A 20,995-nucleotide genomic window follows, 5' to 3' on the forward strand; every position below is an offset into this window, starting at 1 on the left:
GAGGTGTAGTCTGAAGCCTGCTGCTTGAAACAGCCTCTGCCTCTGTTTTCTCACTTTCTTCTTTTCTCCGCAGGCCATCGCCAACGTGATTAGCATCAACGCAGCCAACAACCAGACTACCAAGATGCTGAAAAATGCCTGAATCGCCCTGCCAACCGCCTTTTATCCTCCCCACCCCACCCCTAAAAGAAACGGCTTCATCCACCTGAATTGGTTTCAAATCAAGGCAGTTCCAAATCACGTTTCCCTTTTTGAGACGCGTCCACTTCCTGAGTAAGCTTGCATGCGACTAACTAGAAAAGGATGCTGGAAAGTGAAGGCGAGAGCAGAGTGGATTGTAGGGAAATAGCGCCTTTGTACACACGAGGGACACGATCCTCCTGGATCCATGTTCAGAATTGTTATACCTGTTTGCACAAGAGACTGTTTTCTGTAAACACGCAGGGACACTGAGCAAGACCACTTATTGGAAAGCTGTGGCTGCCGTCCTATTTGAATGTAAGTCCTTTTGATCAATGTGGGAGTTGCTTCCTGCTAAACTAACTCTCTCTCTCTCTCTCTCTCTCTCTCTCTCTCTCTCACACACACACACACACACACACACACACACAGGATTGGGCTGCTCCCGTGCATCATTTTTCAATAAGCAAGGATTGGCTCTCACTGGGTAAAAGCAGTGGTTCTCCATAGATGGGATGCAGATGTCCAGCCTGTTTAGTTAGGAGAGTCATAACCTGAGAACTTAACAACACATTGCAAGGTTTAGGTGACATGTTGGATGGCGGCGACGTAAAACAGAGGCGCAAGATGCCCTGAACAGGCTCAGCGGGTGATCCTGGTGAGATTCTGGAGATGGCATCTCCTTGTTCTTGGCCCCCAGGACTGGCCCAGGACAACGCCCACAATAATAAGTACAATTCATTATTTATTATGACAAATTCGGTTGGGGGAAGGGTTGTAGCTGGGTGGTAGAGCATTTGCAAGCAGAAGACCCCGGGTTCAATGATATGACTTGGCGTAAGGCAGCTCCCTGGGGCACCCCTTGATTCACATCCATGAGGACTGGGATCTTAGTTTATTTTTAGGAAAAGGGCCACAGATCAGGGGTAGGCCACCTGCTTTGCATTCAGGAGCTCCCAAGTTCTGTTCCCACTGGCAGAATCTCCAGGGAGGGTTGGGAGAAACTCATGTCCGTAGCTACACTGCTGCCAGTCTGTGTAGACTATACTGAGCTAGATGGACCAACCAAGTGACTGGGTTTAAGGCTGCTTTCTTTGTTCCTGCTAACCTCAGAAGCCAGATGTTTCTCTCCGTGTTTGTGCATGCAGACCAAACCAAAACCAAGCTTTAACTGTGGGATGAATGGCCGTGACAATCCCATCGTACGAGACTGTAAACAGAGCATCTTTATTAAATTCTGATTTCGGTTTAAGCCAGGCTTCTTCTTCTTCTTTTAAAGAGACATGATATAATTGGAGTTAATTAAAAAGATTTCAGTTTTGAGAAGCCCCACCTTTCCTAATGAAAATAAAAACCTGCATCGTTTTCGTTACACACCCTCCAACCGCGCCAGATCTCCACCGACCCCTCTGCCCCCCTACTTTGAGGTCTCTTGGAAAATGCAGCCGCAGATCAGCCTGGCTGTGCCCTAAGCCAGGAGGTGTGTTGTTGCGTGTCGAGACCCCGCAGCCACCCTCTCGTTGGGAAATAACTCACACCAGGACACAGATATCAGGTTTATGTTACTGGGCAAATTTTGGCCACAACTTTATTGAAATTACAGAATGTGAGCGGTATTGGCTTAGGCATTGATTGGACCCGACTATATCTGACTCCTGCCCATTGTGCAGTAAGGGTAAGCCACGGGTAGGGGGAGCCCTGTCGATGCGAACCAACTCAAGCTCCCCCTGGTGTTCCCATTGGGGTTGTGTTAAGGCCCTAGCCCCTGACTGGGCTTCGGACAAGATCAACACCCCTGGATTCCTTTAACGGAATATGCTTAAGCATGGAGGGGCAGGTGATGGCCACACCTTTACCCCCCCCCCCAAGGTCAAACAATGCCTAACCGCCACAAGAGCCCCAAAGGCTCACTGCCAAATACCCTCCATGGCTGTCAACTGTCCCTTATTTGGCGGGAAAGTCCCTTATCCCAGCGCAGTGTCCCGCTGCTGTCCCTTATTGATGATGTCCCTTAAATTTCCCGGGTTTCAAAGGAAGCAGCTCCTCTCCCTCCCTCTCTGCCGGCCAGGGAGGAGGGAGGCTCCAGCTGTGTTGCTTGGCTGCGTTGCTCACCCAATAAGGAGTCTAAGAACGACTGGGGGGTGGAGCTTGCATGCCTTGTGCCAATCAAATCGGCTGCCTTGCCTGGGGACTCGCCTTTGCTCAGCGCTTCCCAGCGGAGAGGTGACGGTGGTTTTCCTTGCTGCATCCCCTTTGCCGGGTTGCTGCGCTGTGGGAACCACCGCTTGAGGCTTCGTTTGGCTGCTGGCTGGGCTTTCTGCCTTTGGCTCGGAGGGGCTCAGAAGTTGAACATACCTGTGTTTGGAAAATCCCTTATTTTGGCTGCTGGTCCCTTATTTTTGAGGCTGCTGGTCCCTTATTTTCAAATCTGTAGGTTGACAGCTATGACACCCTCACATCTGTAACCAATGCCTCAGGCCCTCTGCAATATCAGCCAGCCATATATCACCTTCCCAGTCAGAAAGGTGCATGCCATCATCGTGAAATAAGGCCATTTTACTGAAAAGAACGGAAGGGTGCGCAATCACCCGGCCATCCAATGCAACCACTTTCTGTGAAATGGAATGATTCAAACGTTTCCGGGCACGGTCTGTAGCGGCTGGGGAATTGCTGCCACGCCAAACGCGTCTCTCCAACATCACCGACCAAACGAGAGTCATTCTCAGGGAAGTGGAGCGGGTTTGTGAGGCTTTCAGATTCCACTGGGGGACTGGACAGGTAAATGACTTACCTTGGAGCTAGCAACCTGGGGCAAACAAGGCCCACCCCTTGCATTCTGGGATGGATGACAGGCTGTGTGTAGCATAGGGATAGCGGAACAGACCCCTGTGCCTGGCAGTTTGCAGTGTCAGGTGACCGGCAGGCGGGCGCAGTTCTATAAGAGGCCCAATTTATATTACCGTATTTTTTGCTCTATAAGACTCGCTTTTTCATTCCTAAAAAGTAAGGGGAAATGTGTGTGCGTCTTATGGAGCGAATGCAGGCTGCGCAGCTATCCCAGAAGCCAGAACAGCAAGAGGGATTGCTGATTTCACTGCGCAGAGATCCCTCTTGCTGTTCTGGCTTCTGAGATTCAGAATATTTTTTTCTTGTTTTCCTCCTCCAAAAACTAAGTGCGTCTTGTGGTCTGGTGCGTCTTGTAGAGCGAAAAATACAGTAGGTCCCACGGGACGGGGAAGACTGCGATGGCGGCCGTGAGAACAGGAATGTTGGGATTTAATAACAACAAATGGCGGGAAAGGAGATTCTGACTAAACATTCGGAAGAACTTCCTGACAGCAAGAGATGTTCAGCAGTGGGGCGGACTTTTGTGGAAGGTGGGGGACCAGTCCCGGGTTTACCTATAAACTAAACAAGCTCTAGCTTAGGGGCCCCCTCTCTTGGGGGCCCCCAAAAAAATTAAAGGGGGAAAAACTGGGTTTACATTTCCAAAATATAAGATAAAAAGCAAATAAAATAAAGCCTACCTACAGCAACCGTGTTTTGTGTTGTCTAGGCTCCTGTGATTAGGGACGTGGGTGGCGCTGTGGGTTAAACCAGAGCCTAGGACTTGCCGATCAGGTCGGTGGTTCGAATCTCCATGATGGGGTGAGCTCCAGTTGCTCGGTCCTAGCTCCTGCCAACCTAGCAGTTCCAAAGCATGTCAAGTGCAATTAGATAAATAGGTACCACTCCAGCGGGAAGGTAAACGGTGTTTCCGTGTGCTGCTGCTGGCCACATGACTCAGAAGCTGTATGCCAGCTCCCTCAGCCAATAAAGCGAGATGAGCGCCGCAACCCCAGAGTCAGCCACGGCTGGACCTAATGGTCAGGGGTCCCTTTACCTTTACCTTTAGGCTCCTATAACGTAAGTCATGGGCCCCGCCTGCTCGCTTGCTCCCTCACATATCCCTGGTTTGCTCCTTTCTATATATAGGGTGCCTACATTGTGCATAGACTGGTTGCATGCAAACATGTGCAAATGGCTTGAGATACCTATTAGGACCAGAAATTACCATATAGCATATGTTCAACACAAAAAGCATATGTTCAACACAAAAAGCTGTCAAAGGACAGCTGGACATAGAAAGTGCCCCATTACCTTCAGGAGCCTAAATCTGGCCTTGAAAGTGGGAGATTCTCCTACACTGGAATCCTTTAAGCAGAAGCCTGATAGACATCTGTCAGGAATTATTTAGTGGTGATTCTTGCATTTCAGGGGCGTTGGGCTAGATGACTGTTTGGTTACAGGAAATAAGTCACGGGGCGGGGGGGGGGGGGAGAAAGGAAATGAAAATTAGTGTTGTCGTTGTCTCAAAGGCAAGTTGTCACAACTTTTACGGAATTGTGATTTATGAAATCAATGATAAAACATAGGAGGGAAAGGATGCCTGGTCTATAACTGCAAAGGTTTCCACGATCAAAATTTAAACAATTAGAAATGTGGAGGTGGTGAAACAGAGCTTGGCAGTCCACCTGCCTCAAGTGCTTTAGCTGGAGTCCCTGCGTTGAAGGGGGTTGGAGTAGATGACCTTCGGGGTCCCTTCCAACTCTACGATACTATGATTTTTATTCCGAAAATAATCTTGGCCTGTACAAAACCCCAGGAACTCGTATCGACCGGTGGTACCTAGTGCTCCTTGTATGTGAAATAAAATTAGACCAAAATGGCGAAGAGGTGATATCTTTTTTTTCCTCATTTGCTGTTACTCGCAAGACGAAATTAATCTGTTCCGTGAGTGTCTTCGTCTAGTGGTTTTTTCGTCTTGCGAAGCAAGCCCATTGACGGCTTAGCGGATTAGCGCTATTAGCGCTATTAGCGGCTTTTAGTAGCTTTTAGCGGCTTATCAGCTTAGCGGATAAGCAGATAAGCAGCTTAGAAAAAGGGGGTGGGGGGAGGAAAAAAAACCCGCAGGAACTTGCAAGACATTTTCGTCTTGCGAAGCAAGCCCATAGGAAATTCGTTTTGCGAAGCGCCTCCAAAACGGAAAACCCTTTCGTCTAGCGGGTTTTCCGTCTTGCGAGGCGTTCGTCTTGCGGGGCACAACTGTATTAAAATCCAATAAAAAATATTGGGGGGGGGGGGGGAGAAAGAAAGAAAGAAAGAAAGAAAGGAAGGAAGGAAGGAAGGAAGGAAGGAAGGAAGGAAGGAAGGACCTTGCAGAGCTGCTTCCGGTCAGAGTCAAGCAACACCAGTACATCAAAAAGTGGATGAACATTTCCAAAATATAAGCATCAGTCAAATTGGTGAAATCTAGCTGTTTTGGACTACATATTGGCTGGGGCTGATGGGAGATGTAGTCAAAAAACCGCTAGACAGCACCCTCTTGCCGCAAGGCCTGTTGTCGACAAAATAGTCTTGAGGCAGCCTCTTAGGCTTATACAGGAATGCGTGTGAATTTTGATATTCCAGTTTTGTTAACAGCCTTTAAAATTTGTGGTGTAAGTGGGGTGTCTGTCTGTTTTTAAAAATGCAGGTTTTTGTTTTTGTTTTAAAAAAGGGGCAAATCTTTCTTTCAATTCATTTTATTCATTCGCTTGTTTATGTCTCCGAACAACCTCATTTGTTCGTTGCCATCCTGAAGAAAAGTTCCTAAGAATTGACAGGTTTGGTAATTCTTCCGCCCCAGAAAACAAGGCGATCGTCCTTCTCTCTCTCACTCTGAGGGATGGAACAGGTATTGGTGGTTGGGGTGGGGACTTCCAAGTCTCTCCCCCCCCCCCTTAAAGCTTTATTCTCATTTGTTCTTCTTCGGAGAAGCAGCTTGGAACAGGACAAAGAGCGTGAGGCCGACACCTGGGGGGGAAAATAGCTCCATGTCACTTATCAAAAAATTTGGCAAGGCTCGAAGCATTGTTGGTTTCATGCCAACCCTTTCTCCTGAAATTGCCATCCTTCGTTCCCCTGTATTTATGACATCTGCATGCTGCCCGATAACATAAGATCTCTGATATTCCGGTAAATATTAAAGCAACAATGATAAATCCAGGAAAATGTCACTGGCCAGTCATTTCGCGTCGTATGAAAAAAATGGGAAACAGAAGTTGGTTAAGGGACCGCCAATGGCTGCTCTTTAGCGATGCTGAACAGGAAGCAATAAAACACAATGGAACTGAAAGAAGGAAGCTTTTAATTAATGTTGTAGGGGGGTTGACGTGAGAAGAAACATTATATATTACTGTACAGAAGCGGTGCGGAAGGAGCTACTGAGCGATGCAATGTCCAGTTTAATACCAGTTCCTGCTAACAGCCAAACCGCTTCGCCAAAAGGCTTTAGCATGGAAGCAACCCTTATTCCATGGGTAGGCAAACTAAGGCCTGAGGGCCAGATCCGGCCCAATTGCCTTCTAAATCCAGCCTGCGGACAGTCTGGGACTCAGCATGTTTTGACATGAGTAGAATGTGTCCTTTTATTTTAAATGCATCTCTGGGTTATTTGTGGGACATAAGAATTCGTTCATTCCCCCCCCCCAATATAGTCCGGCCCCCCCACAAGGTCTGAAGGACAGTGGACCAGCCCCCTGCTGAAAAAGTTTGCTGACCTCTGCAGTTGGGTTTTGCTCGGATAATAAGGCTTTCTCCGATCAAGTTAGAACTGGGAATTGCTTGGCCTGGTTTTATTGTTTTTAAAGGTTTGCTCAGTTGAACTCAGCAAGAGCCAGCTAAAGGGTGTTTAATGAGGTTTAAGGTGACACAATCTGTAACACAGAGCAGATTTTTTGGGGTGTGTGAAAACGATGGCTGTGGAAAGAGATGTTCCACTGTGTAACTGAAGGTCCTTCTTGCTTGTTGTAGCCCTGGGTACCACATATAATGTCTAAGTCTATGGAGATTTTGAAAGCTGACTTCTGGATTCTAACCTGGGTGGGGTGGGGTGGTGGCGGCAGCATGGAAATCAGAAACTTGTGCATTGCATTCCTCCCCAATGTATCCCTCCGAATAAAGTCAACCAAGGGTTATCCAAACCAGTCTCTCTGTCTGTATGTGAGCCTGTAGGTCCGTTCGTCCAAGAGGAAGGGGCAATGAGTTTGCTGGCCCCCAAACCCACCAAGGAACGGGAAAGAATGGCCGCAAAAAGTTTCGGAAGATTTCTCTCACCGTTATCATTCTCAGGCCAAATAAAGGCACAATCTGCTCCCTGAGCTTGGCTGCAGTTTGAAAAGGAAATATTTATGGACAGAAAAAAAAACAACACAAGCCCATCTGCTCTCACTTTGTTGTGTTTCATTTCTCCGTTTTGTCTCGCCGCAAAGAGAAGCAAGAAGGCTTCTATTTTTGACAGTGAGAGTGAAAGAGAGAATTTGGTTTGTTGTGGTGTTTCACCTGTCTTCTACATTTGCTATACATACTGAACTTCAGGTCGTTTCATAGGCCACGGACCCCAAATTCCAAGCACAAACGATCTGTTTCCATGCAAGCGAGGGGAAAGATTTATTTTTTTAAAAACAAACAAACACAGATTCCTTTTTTTAAAAAAAACCCAATACAACCCACTATAAAAATAACTATATTTTTAGTTAAATAAAAAAATTAAAAATTAAAGGAGGATAGCACCTCTGAACAATTATGCAAAATCTGGAAATGAATTAAGAACGGAGGTATTGCTTACCAAAGACACTGAGGATCATGGTTCCACGGTACATCATGGCGTCGATGGTGCCTCCTTTGAGATACACAGGCAACCCATTGTCCTCCTGCGGAGAGGCAAGGAGTTAGCCCCATTCATTGGAGGGGACGCCAAAGGTCATCTAGTCACCTGCCCTCCCCCCAGTCCACCTCAATATGTGTGCATCATGCTCAGTGGGTGCACTGGGCGCTGTTCGCTATGGACGAGCAACTTCAAGGCAACCCTCTTTGAACTTTGCATTCCTGGGGGTTGGGATGATCCCTGGGATCCCCTCCAACTCCACAACCAGAGCCGGATTTACGTATAAGCCTAACAAGCTCTAGCATAGGGCCCCGCTCTCTTGGCCCCCCCAAAAAAAAATTAAAGGGAAAAAAGAACTGGAGGTACATGTCAGGGAACTGCCATCGGAGCCAGAGGCGGAGGGAAGGCTTCAGAGGGATGCCGGAGAGGGTCCCAGTAGGGAGAGAGGCAGCCCATCTGCTGGGGAAGGAAATCAGCGTAACACCAGTGGAGAAGGGGGGCAGAAGGGGGAATTGGCGAGGTGGCTCCATGATTCCTCACCGGAGACCAGCGGGGAGAGCACGGGTCCTCTGCTGCCCACACCCTCCCTGCGCAGAAGACTTCCGCGCAGGGAGAGTAGGAGGAGACTGGGCGTCAAAGAACTTCTTTGCTGGAAGAAGTTCAAGAAACACCCACTGACGGATTCTGCCAGCGATTGAGACAGCCACGGATGGGTGGCTGTCCGGACAGAAAGGGTTCACCCAGGTAACCCAGCCAGGTGTGGCGCCAACTTACGCACGAGCAACCCCCTAGAACCATTACAGTACATTTCCGAAATATAAGATAAAAAGCAAATAAAACAAAACCTACATACAGCAACCGTGTTTTGTGTTGTGTAGGCTCCTGTGATGTAAGTCCTGGGCCCCGCCTGCTAACCTGCTCCCTAAAATATCACTGGTTTGCTCCTTTCTCTATAGAGGGTGCCCACATTCTGCATGGACTGGTTGCACGGCAAATGGTTTTAGATATCTATTAGGTCCATAAATTACCATATAGCAGGGGTGGCCAACTCCCAAGAGACTGAAATCTACTCAGAGAATTAAAAACTGGCCACTTTTGGGGGGTTCAGGTCAAAGTTGTTGAGCTTTTATTAGGAAGGAAAACCCTGTTTTTTGGGATTCTGGTCTTTTTCTAGGGAAGAGGAAGTCCTGTTTTTAGGGGTTCAGGTCAGAGTTTTTGAGCTTTTTTTAGGGAGGAGGAAAGCCCTGTTTTGAGGGGTGCAGGGCATAGTGGTTGAGCTACTTTGGGGGGGGAGCTAGTGATCTACCACTGATCTACCACAGACGTTCAGTGATCTACCAGTAGATCACGATCTACCCATTGGACGTGCCTGCCATATAGCATATAAAGGTAAAGGGACCCCTGCCCATTAGGTCCAGTCGTGGCCGACTCTGGGGTTGCGGCGCTCATCTCACTTTATTGGCTGAGGGAGCCAGTGTACAGCTTCCGGGTCATGTGGCCAGCAGGACTAAGCCGCTTCTGGCGAAACCAGAGCAGCGCACAGAAATGCCGTTTACCTTCCCGCCGGAGCGGTACCTATTTATCTACTTGCACTTCGTGCTTTCGAACTGCTAGGTTGGCAGGAGCTGGGACCGAGCAACAGGAGCTCACCCCGTTGCGGGGATTCGAACGGCCGACCTTCTGATTAGCAAGTCCTAGGCTCTGTGGTTTAACCCACAGCACAACCCGCGTCCCATACTATATAGCATCTATTCAACACAAAAAACAGTGGCAATTTGTTGTTGATGAAGGACAGCTGGACATAGAAAGGGCCCCATTACCCTCAGGAGCTGAGGGCCACATCAAACCTCAATCCGGCCCTGTCCACAACTATAGGATTCTATGACTTGGCCCTCCAAACTCTACTCTGTCTCATCAGATGACAAGGTGAAGTATAAATTTGTTACTATCATCATCATCATCATCATCATCATCATCATCATCATCATCAGTTTGGGGAGGAATTCTGGGGGCGTTCTTCAATATGACGTTGGAGAACTTCTAAACCTGCTATCAATATGATATTACTCTATTTATTTTGAAGAAAGGAAACAGTGATTATGACCCCTGTTGCTGGAAAGGGAGGTTCGGAGTTTGATTTCATTCGGTATGTATTGGGGAAAACTTTTAAATGTCTGATGTTTTACATTTTTTTAAAAAATATACTTTTATTTAGCTTTAAACAAATACAGATAAATACAAAGAACCAAAATTACAAAAGAAAAATCCTTAATAATAATAATGGAAAGAGCTAAAAAAAACTACAAAAAATATCAAAGTACATGGCATAGAACATAAGCCATTATGGGAAAGGAAAAAGGGAAAAGGAAAGGAGGAGGAAAAGGGGGGGGGGGGAGGAAAAAAGGAAAAAAAGGAAAATGAGCCAAAACACAAGAAGGCTATTTTTATAGATGCTGTAAGCTGCTCAGAGTAGCTGGGGAAACGGAGCCAGACGGGCAGGGTATAAATAATAAAACGATCATTGAAGGAGAATTACATGAAGATGATGTACAGATGGTACACGACACCAGTGCAGTTAGGGAAAATGTACAAAACTAGTTCAAATATGTGTTGGAAGTGTAAGGAAAAGGATGGGACATTTTATCATGTGTGGTGGGGTTGTAATGTAATTTAAAAAAATTGGGAAATGATATACAACAAATCGAATAAAATGTTCCATTTAACATTTGTTAAAAAACCTGAAGCATTTTTGTTAGGGATTGTAGGGAAAGACCTGCCAAAAAAGCTGGAAAACATCTTCATGTATGCGACAACGGAGGCGAGAGTTCTGGTAGCAGAAGGATGGCAGACTGAAGAAACCCCAACTAAAGAATCATGGCAGGAAAAATTGATGGACTACGCAGAACTGGCAAAACTGACATATAAGCTACAGGACAAGGATAAATGTGACTTTAAAGAGGAATGGGAACCCTTTACAAAGTATTTGAAGACGCAACAAAGCCAACTGGCTTTGAATAAATATTCGCAAACTTTGTATTGATAGTAGCTAAATAGTTTGAAGATCTATACAACTTTGTAACATGCAGAAAACAGCATTCTCAAAGAAACCAAAGACTGGAACTGAGGGAAGTCGGGGGGTGGGGGTCGGGGGGGTTGTGTGGGAGGGGGGAGGGAGGAAAAATGGGGGGGGAATAAGGATGATATGTTTCTGGATAATATGTTTTGTTTTAATTTTGAATAAAAAATTTTTAAAAAAGAAAAAGAAAAAGATCATCATCATTATCATCATCAAAGTAATCATGGAAGGGACCCCTGCGGTCATCTAGTCCAACCCCTGCAATGCTGGAATCTCAGCTCAAGCATCCATGACAGATGGACACCCAACCTCTGCTTAGAAACCTCCATGGGAGGAGAGTCCACCACTGTTCTATTCAGAGAGAGAACCATCCTTTGAAAAGTAGGACACCTGTGGCTGCTGAAATGGAACACTCAGGCTGAAACGGTGAAGTCTGCTATGATTAAATGGGCACAAGATGTTGGACATAACATTATGTTTGCTGACTGGGAACAGTTATGGACCACCGGTATGAAATTTACGGCATGTAATGCCTTAAGAGAGAACATTATGAAAATGATGTACAGGTGGTACATGACACCAGTCAAGCTCGCAAAAATCTATCATTTGCCTGATAATAAATGTTGGAAATGTAAAGAGACCGAAGGTACATTCTTTCACCTTTGGTGGACGTGCCCAAGGATTAAGGCTTTCTGGGAAATGATCTATAATGAAATGAAAAAGGTATTTAAATATACCTTCTTGAAGAAACCAGAGGCCTTTCTCCTGGGCAGGGTTGGCCAATTGGTGCCAAAGAAGGACAGAAGTTTTTTTATGTATGCTACAACAGCAGCAAGAATATTGATTGCAAAATACTGGAAGACACAAGATCTACCCACTCTGGAAGAATGGCAGATGAAGATGATGGACTATATGGGACTGGCAGAAATGACCGGCAGAATCCGAGACCAGGGAAAAGAGTCGGCGGAAGAAGACTGGAAGAAATTTAAAGACTACTTACAGAAATACTGTAAAATTAATGAATGCTAGAATGATGTTGGATAGAAATTAAGTGGTTTCCAGCTGTAATGCTTAAGAGATATGAAAAAAAAAGGCTTAGAAATAAGTAAAAACTAATGGTGAGGATTTGCTGAACTAACATTATGAATTGGAATACAAGAAAGGGAGGTATGAGGAGGTCTGGAAAATAAGTTAAAAGAAAATAAGTAATGAAAATTCTATCTGTTTTTAAGCCTTTTTTATTTTTGTTGTTTTTTTTCTTTTCTTTTTTTACATTGTATTATTTTTTGAAAACTTTAATAAATATTCTATATATATAAAAAAGGAGGACACCTGTGACCAGCCTAGACCCTTCTTCTTTCCCCCTCCCTCTTTTCTCTCTTTTCCCCTCCCTCCCTCCCTCCCTCCCTCCTGCCATGTCTGGTTGAGCAAAGCTGTTGCTACCATAAACAGCTGGTTTCTGGACGCAGCCAAATCTCTCACCTGGAAGAGCTTCTGGTATTCTGGGACCTTGTTCTTCAATGTCCGAGGGGCGGAGGTGGAGATGAACCGGAGAGAACTGATACGGGAAGCCTAGCGAAGAGAGGAAATGAGGAACAAAAAAAGGAGAATCGCATTAGGAAGTCCCAAGGAGCCATGGATAACCCTTTCCTTCACGAATTTGTCACCTCCAGGCTTGACTACTGTAATTCCCTCGCGGGGCTGCCCTTGAAGCTGGCCCAGAAACTCCAGCGGGTGCAGAATGCTGCAGCGAGGCTCCTCACGGGGTCTCTGCCATGGGAGCATATTCACCCAGTGCTTTTCCAGCTGCACTGGCTCTCGGTGGAGTACAGGGTCAGATTTAAGGTGCTGGTTTTGACCTTTAAAGCCCTTCATGGCCTAGGACCTTCGTACCTACGGGACCGTCTCTCCCGGTATGCCCCACGGAGAGCCTCAAGGTCCACAAATAGCAACACCCTAGAGGTCCCGGGCCCTAAGGAAGTTAGACTCAACCAGAGCCAGGGCCTTTTCAACACTGGCCCCGGCCAGGTGGAATGCTCTGTCTCATGAGACCAGGGCCCTGAAGGATCCAATTTCTTTCCGCAGGGCCTGTAAGACAGAGCTGTTCTGCCTGGCCTTTGGCTTGGAATCAACTTGATCCCCTCCCCCTCTTTCCTTTCTCCTTCTGTGATGGAACTCCTATTTGGGGACTTCCCTGGTTTTTTCTACCAGTCTGGATAGTTAGCGTTGCTGATGTTTTCATCCCCAAAAAGTTTTTGATTTGAGTTTCTACAGAAATGAGGCTGCATCTTAATGTTGCATTTTAATCTTGTTTTTAAGTTGTATTTTAATCAATTGTATTGCTATCTGGTGTTAGCCACCCTGAGCCCGGTCTTGGCTGGGGAGGGTGGGGCTTTATTTATTTATTTATTTATTTGGCACAGGGGATGGATGGATAATTGCAGCCCACCTCATAGGGTTGTTGTGAAAGCGAACCGGCTTAATGTTTGCAAAGGTTTGCCATTAAATCTCTTAAGTTCGCTGCATGTAAATTCTAGTTCACTGTTAACTCAGGTATTTAGCCAGCTGTGGTTACAGCCGTCGTTGGAACTTCTGCTTTCTCCGGAAGCTGAGATGTAAAAGCACTCAGGGCTTTGTCCCTGGGGGGCTCTAAAAACACAAGTGAAACCTGGGTCCAGTGACATGCAGAACGGTCGCCACCTGTCCCCCCCTTCCCCACCCCACTCCAGACCCGTTGGGTGCCCTCCAGATGTTTTCGACTACAAAACCCCCACCAGCCATGAACGTAAGAGAATAAAGAGAGCCTGCTGGATCCGGCCAGTGGCTCATCTAGCCCAGCATCTTCCCACAGATGCCTGTGGGGAACCAGGAAGCAGGATCCAAGCACAAGAGCTGTCGGATGTGAAACCCAAGAGTAGTCAAGTACAACCTTCCTAGAGGGAGCATGTTCGCACATGGGGAGGAATGTTTGTCCAGCCAGCAGGTCAACTTCCTGTTTCCTTCTGGGCTGGGACAGACTTCCTCTGCATGGCACTAGAGGTGGGCGTGGCCTCACCTGTGCAGGTAATGACAAAAACACAGGGCAGGGCAGCCATCTCTCTCTTTGACTACATGCATGGAAGAAGCAACATCTGCTTCGCCAAAGATGCCCTCTTGGCCTCCAGAGAGGACAAAGGGACTGTCTCTGTGCTGATCCCGGGGGGAAGGTTACTGTAGGCGTAGTCAAAGTCCGGTCCTGGGTCACTAGCCTGGAATCAGTCCACAAGGAGCAGGGCGAGGTCCGAAGCAGGAAGCCGGGCGGGGACAGGAGCACTGAAGAGTCAGGTCTGGGTCCGGGCATGAACAGGAACTCAACAACGACATTGCTACCACAACCTGGGACCGGGCCGACTGGCCTTTATCTGTTCTGAGGCCAGGGGCGGTCCCGGCCCCCAGGAGACCCGCCTCTCCTGGCCTTAAGGTGAGCACTCTTCCTGGGAGAAACCAGTTCCCTTCGCCTCTCTGCCCTGAGCCTCTGCAGTTCAGGAGAGGCTGAAGGGTTACTGGGCCCAGGGGGAGACTCACCTGCAGGCACTGAGTCCTCAACCACCTCTGGAGCCAGAGTGGGATCACCTGGTGCCTGCTCCTGAGGATCCGGCACAGGTGCAGGCACTTCAGAATCCAGGCCTTGCCCCAATTCAGCCGGCCCTGGAGGCGGGGACTCCTGTGCAGGCTGGGATTCCTCCGGTTCAGCCTCTGAATCGGAATCCCAGGCCATCACAGTCTCCTTATGAGATAGTTTCCAGGTGTATGTTACTTTTCTAAGCTAAATCTGCCTTCTGGGATCCTATTGTGAACAGAATGATGTGTAAGTAAACCTTTTTATACTTTTATAGAAGACTGTGTCGTGTCTTATCTTTTATGGGGGAATAAGCGGGAAATACCAGAACGGTTATTATAGAGGTTTAGCAACAATTTCCAGAATGATAGAACTCAGAATCCTTGATCGGGGAACAATGTATAAAGGGCAATCAAACAAGATATGATAAAGGGATTCTATTGATTTGTTGTCACATGCACATAAAACAGAGGTTTTACCGTTAGAAAATCTATTGTTCAGCACATTTGAGGGGAACACATTAAATCTGGCTCTAACAAATGCGAATCTATGCGATGCAACCGATAAGGTAGACAGATATCGAGGTATCTGGGACATAGATGTAATGCCCTGATTTATCGGGGAACATGTACCTCCACCTGTAGTAAGATTTTGTTGCAAATCAACCTCCTCCAATCTTTGTTTGATGACCTTTTTAGCTGTAATTAGATCTAAATTTAGTATATCTGAAGGAGAGATTCCATAAGACAACAGTTTGGAATGGATTTCTGTTGCCCATGGGCTGGTGAATTCGTCTCTCCAAAGGCACTGAATAAGATGGTAATTTGGCAATTTATGCCAAAGGGACAGCCAATAATTAAAGGCATGTCTCCACATCAGAATCTCTAAGGAGGGGGTCTTAAGTTCTAAGCGAATGGCAGAGTTGCTTACACAGGAGGGCAGTTTCAAAAGGCGTCTTAGAAAAAGATTATGCAATGTCACCAGAGGCATGAGGTTTACAAAGGCGCCCCATAAAGGGACCCCATAGGCCATAGTTGCAACCACTTTTGCACTGTAAACTTTTAAGGCGGATGGAACATGCATAGCCCCCTCAGTATAGAAGAAGCGTAATAGAGCGTAGATAAGGGCTTTAACCTTATTTTGTAGGTATGTGATATGCGCTTTCCATCCCATATTATACTGGAAGTAAATTCCTAGATATTGAAATTTGTAAACTTGTTCAATTGGCTTCCCCTCGAGTTCCCACTTATACAGTTTATGACTCCTGGAGAAAATTAAGACTTTAGATTTGGAATGGTTAATAGTAAGTAAATTTGTTTGGCAATATAACGCAAAAATCTTAAGGGCCCTCCCTCCTCAAACCGATTCTTGAATATGAGAGGATCACAGCATCATCAGCGTATTCTAGAATGTAAAATGCTACTTTATTTATTGATTTGTCTTACCTTGTGGGCTTATAGCCGAATAAAGTATTATCTACCTTATTATAGAGGCTTTAGCGAGCCTGAGCTAACACATCCGCTGCGAGTTTAAAAAGGGGAATGTTACTCTGCTAAATTGTGAACTTGTTAACACAAGTTGGAAAAGGATATAATCAAACAATCTATCCTCTCCTGCATCCCTGAACATTCCCACAAGAGCGACTCTCCCTTCCTGTGGTTTCCAGCAACTCTCTTCCTCCATGAATTTGTTCCATCCTCTTTTAAAGCCATCCAAGTTGGTTTGCATCGTTGCGGCCTTGTAGCAGGGAGTTCCACAGTTTAACCATGCGCTGTGTGAAGAAGGACTTGTGATGGCCTGGGACTCAGGCTCGGACTCAGAACCAGAGGGGACTCAGTCTGCACCGGATCCTTTGCCTCAGGCATCATCTGAACCAAGTCTGGGACCTGATCCTGAAGTGTCCCAGTCTGCACAGGTTCCCCTGCAACAAGCACCAGCTGGGCCGAGTCAGGGGCCTGAGCCTGCCCTGGCTCCAGAAGTAGGGATTCCCTCATTGCCTCCAGCTGGGCCATCACTTACAGCTGCTCCACTACCAGTTGGGTCAGGGGAGGCTGAGGCGGCCTCTGGACGCAGGATGAGACCCTCCCTGACCACAGACTGTCTGGCCAGAGTGGTGCATGCTCTAGTTATCTCCCGCTTGGACTACTGCAATGTGCTCTACGTGGGGCTACCTTTGAGGGTGACCCGGAAACTGCAATTAATTCAGAAAGCGGCAGCTAGACTGGTGACTGGGAGTGGCTGCCAAGACCACATAACACTGGTCTTGAAAGATCTACATTGGCTCCCAGTACATTTCCGAGCACAGTTCAAGGTTTTGGTGCTGACCTTGAAAGCCCTAAACGGCTTCGGTCCAGTATCCCTGAAGGAGCGTCTCCACCCCCATCGTTCTGCCCGGACACTGAGGTCCAGCTCCGAGGGCCTTCTGGCAGTTCCCTCATTGCGAGAAGCCAAGTTACAGGGAACCAGGCAGAGGGCCTTCTCGGTGGTGGCACCCGCCCTGTGGAACGCCCTCCTGTCAGATGTCAAAGAGAAGAACAACTACCAAACTTTTAAAAGACATCTGAAGGCAGCCCTGTTTAGGGAAGCTTTAATTGTTTGATGCATTATAGTATTTTAATATTCTGTTGAAAGCCGCCCAGCCAGATGGGTGGGGTATAAATAAATAATAATAAGTATCAACAACAACAACAACATTTTGGGCTCGCTTCTCCCCTCTTTCCCCAAAACAAGGCAGTGTGGGGCCTCCGGGCTCTTGCAGTCCACTTGGTAGGAAAAGTTGGACCGCCCTAATTTAGACGGTTTGTATAGTTAAACCATGGTTTTCCCAGTAGTGATGTATGGAAGTGAGAGCTGGACCACAAAGAAGGCTGATTGCCGAAGAATGGATGCTTTTGAATTATGGAGCTGGAGGAGACTCTTGAGAGTCCCATGGACTGCAAGAAGATCCAACCTCTCCATTCGGAAGGAAATCAGCCCTGAGTGCTCACTGGAAGGACAGATCCTGAAGCTGAGGCTCCAAGCCTTTGGCCACCTCATGAGAAGAGAAGACTCCCTGGAAAAGACCCTGATGTTGGGAAAGATGGAGGGCACAAGGAGAAGGGGATGACAGAGGACGAGATGGTGGGACAGTGTTCTCAAAATTCCCAGCATGAGTTTGACCAAACTGCAGGAGGCAGTGGAAGACAGGAGTGCCTGGCGTGCTCTGGTCCAGGGGGTCACAAAGAGGCGGACATGACTAAACAACAACAATTTAGATGGTACCCAGTTGGCAAAGGCGGGCCTAGGCTTAAATCTAGGTTTACTCCAGCTCCTCCCAAAACATCAGTTTTTCAAAAGGTAAAGTATTTCTCCCATGGAAGCAGCAGGTTTGGGGGGGTGGGGTGGCAGATGGAATAAGTAGCTAAGGCTGATCTCTGTTCTGTGTCTGTTTCACAGGCAAAGAGAAATCTTATGAAATAAATGAAATGAATAGCCCTGTGAGGAAGGAATAGGAAGGACTGGAAATAACCCCCTCGGCTGTGAAGTTCAACTGGGTGACCTTGAGCCAGAAACTGCCTCTCAACCTGACCTAAATCTCAGGGTTCTTGTGGGGATTCATTGAGGAGTAAGAGGTTGAATATAAATGCAATCGATAAATAAAGCGATGTAACTAAACTGGTGAGCCGCTCTCCTCCGAAAGCTGCTGTGAACTTCCCAGCGATGGACAGGAAGAAAAGAACGCCATGATATAGGAGAAGGGAATTAAAAGTGTTTTACGGAAGAATTGACTATCCAAAGAAATATTACAGTACGATGAGCTCACGAGAAGGATTGGAGTTCTGAGCGACAGAAGCAACGGGATTATAATATTGCAGTTTGATAGATTTAATAGACAGAAGTTAGGGTGCAGCCAAAGGGGAGGAACAACAACAACTGTGGAGAACGGGGCGGAAAGTCAACAAAAATAAGAGAAAAGACGAAATTGCATTTTGGCTGTAGAGGTTTGAAAACGTCGAAACTTACAAAAAAAGTAGAAACTTAATAAAATATAATGGGGGGGGGGAGAAAAAAAGATATAGGAGCAGGGAAAGGGTGGAATATAATCATGGCTGTTTTTTACCCCATGCATCTGACGAAGTAGGCTGTATCACACACAGAACTTTCTGCTTCAATATATATATCTTTTTAAGGGGACTCTGGAACAAACTGGCAAGGCTATCCCCCTTGTTATGGAAAAATCTAGGTGCAAGGCTGCTCAGTCCCCCAGCTGCTCGGGCGGAGCCCGTGGGTCCCTGCGGAATAAAGGAAGGAGTCCAGCCACCAACCGGAGCAAATAGCTGTAGACCAAAGTTTATTGCGCAACAGGTTCAAAGAGGAATTTTGAACCCCGAGGATGGGGTGACAAGGACTTTTAAAACTTTCCCACCATATCCCAGAATACAGTTCGTACAGCATCATTGCTGCATCACTGACATGTCACAAAAGGGGAGGGGTAGACAGGGGTTGGGACACGGGTGGCGCTGTGGGTTAAACCACAGAGCCTAGGACTTGCCGATCAGAAGGTCGGCGGTTCGAATCCCCGTGACGGGGTGAGCTCCCGTTGCTCGGTCCCAGCTCCTGCCAACCTAGCAGTTCGAAAGCACGTCAAAGTGCAAGTAAATAAATAGGCACCGCTCTGGCGGGAAGGTAAACGGCGTTTCCGTGCGCTGCTCTGGTTCGCCAGAAGCGGCTTAGTCATGCTGGCCACATGACCCGGAAGCTGTACGCTGGCTCCCTCGGCCAATAAAGCGAGATGAGCGCCGCAACCCCATAGTCGGCTGCGACTGGACCTAATGGTCAGGGGTCCCTTGACCTTTAGACAGGGGTTCCACTAGTTTAACCTTGACAAACATGTCCAGACAAGTCCTTGGTACAAGATTAGCATAAGCAGACATGTCAGGGCAAGGTATAAGATTAGCATAGACAAATATGTCTTAAGTACCCACCACCCAAAAGTACAATAGAACTTCCTTTGCATGTCTGGACCCCTTGTCAATTCTGGTGATGGGATTAGGCTTTCCTTGGCCAACAATCTGCTCAGCAATTGTCACCTCTGGGCACTTCCAGGAGTCCTTTTTCAAGGGGAAAATAGCTTTGGAATGGAGGAAACTGGCAAAGGAGTTGATTTTATATTACAGTGGTACCTCGGGTTACATACGCTTCAGGTTACATACGCTTGAGGTTACAGACTCCGCTAACCCAGAAATAGTACCTTGGGTTAAGAACTCTGCTTCAGGATGAGAACAGAAATTGCGCAGCGGCGGCAGCAGGAGGCCCCATTAGCTAAAGTGGTGCTTCAGGTTAAGAACAGTTTCAGGTTAAGTACAGACCTCTGGAAAGAATTAAGTTCTTAACCCGAAGTACCACTGTATTTTTTAAAGCTAGGTAACTTCCCTGACCTGTCAAGTTGAAAGGATACATTCAGGCATAATATTTATAACATTTAACAACTTTAAAGATGTGCCCCCCCCCCCGTAATTTCTGTGACACCCTGAAACTGTGTTTCGCCCGTTTGGGCCTCGCCAGCGTTTTTCAACACCAGCAAAAGTCCAGTAGCTTATGGGTTAGGAGCAAGGAAGCAATAGGGCACACAAACACCCCACAGTTAGTGACCTGCTTTTAGCAAGCAGCCGTGCAGAGAGAGAGGGAGGGGTCTTTACCAGAAGGGATTTCATGCTCTTGACGGTGGTCCTTGCTGCCTCCTTCCTGATCTCTCTCCTTCCCTTCCTTCTCTCTGCCTGCGTCTCTGCTGACCTCCAGCTGGGCCTTACAAGGGCATTGCCTCCCTGCCAGGGCGGAGGGGAGGGGGGGCCCCCCCGCAGTTGTTTTCCTTGACCGCCTGCCAGAAGGGCAGCTGGCGAGTTCAAACTTTGGACTGGAATGCGGAGGCTGGAGGGACATTTCAGAGGGCCTGCGGTGCAGAAGGGGCAGCAGCTGCCTTTAAATGGGACCGTATTCTGGGATCATGTTATGATGCACGGCATTGCACGGAGAAAGCAGATAGGAAAAAGTTTCCCTCCTTCTCTCGTAGCCCTGGAGCTGTACGTTGTGAGTTTTGGGACCAGTGCCAGATTTACGTACAGTATAAGCTAAACAAGTTCTAGCTTAGGCCCTCACTCTCTTGGTAAAGGGACCCTTGAGCATTAGGTCCAGTTGCGGACGACTCTGGGGTTGCGGTGCTCATCTCGCTTTATTGGCCAAGGGAGTCGGCGTACAGCTTCCGGGTCATGTGGCCAGCATGACTAAGCCGCTTCTGGTGAACCAGAGCAGCACACGGAAACACCATTTACCTTCCCGCCGGAGTGGTACCTATTTATCTACTTGCACTTTGACGTGCTTTCGAACTGCTAGGTTGGCAGGAGCAGGGATTGAGCAACAGGAGGGGATTCGAACCGCCGACCTTCTGATTGGCAAGTCCTAGGCTCTGTGGTTTAAC

At 47.3% G+C, this 20,995-nt stretch overlaps 2 protein-coding genes across 2 annotated transcripts in view; both read left to right on the top strand.

The window, feature by feature from the left end:
• Nucleotides 1-1,432, top strand: part of LOC307221333 (synaptosomal-associated protein 25-like) — a 35,360-nt gene extending 33,928 nt beyond the window's left edge. Inside the window, exon 8 of the mRNA XM_079985783.1 lies at nucleotides 74-1,432. Within this exon, the coding sequence (XP_079841909.1) occupies nucleotides 74-142 (69 nt within the window). The 3' untranslated portion in view covers nucleotides 143-1,432. The remainder of the gene's footprint in view (nucleotides 1-73) is intronic.
• Nucleotides 1,433-14,768: 13,336 nt separating this feature from the next.
• Nucleotides 14,769-20,995, top strand: part of ADAD2 (adenosine deaminase domain containing 2) — a 41,146-nt gene continuing 34,919 nt past the window's right edge. The window contains exon 1 of the mRNA XM_079989355.1: nucleotides 14,769-14,790. Coding sequence (XP_079845481.1) covers nucleotides 14,784-14,790 — 7 coding nt within the window. The 5' untranslated portion in view covers nucleotides 14,769-14,783. The remainder of the gene's footprint in view (nucleotides 14,791-20,995) is intronic.

This window comes from Podarcis cretensis, assembly GCF_951804945.1.
Source record: "Podarcis cretensis genome assembly, chromosome: 8".
In the NCBI taxonomy this organism is placed as follows: domain Eukaryota; kingdom Metazoa; phylum Chordata; class Lepidosauria; order Squamata; family Lacertidae; genus Podarcis; species Podarcis cretensis.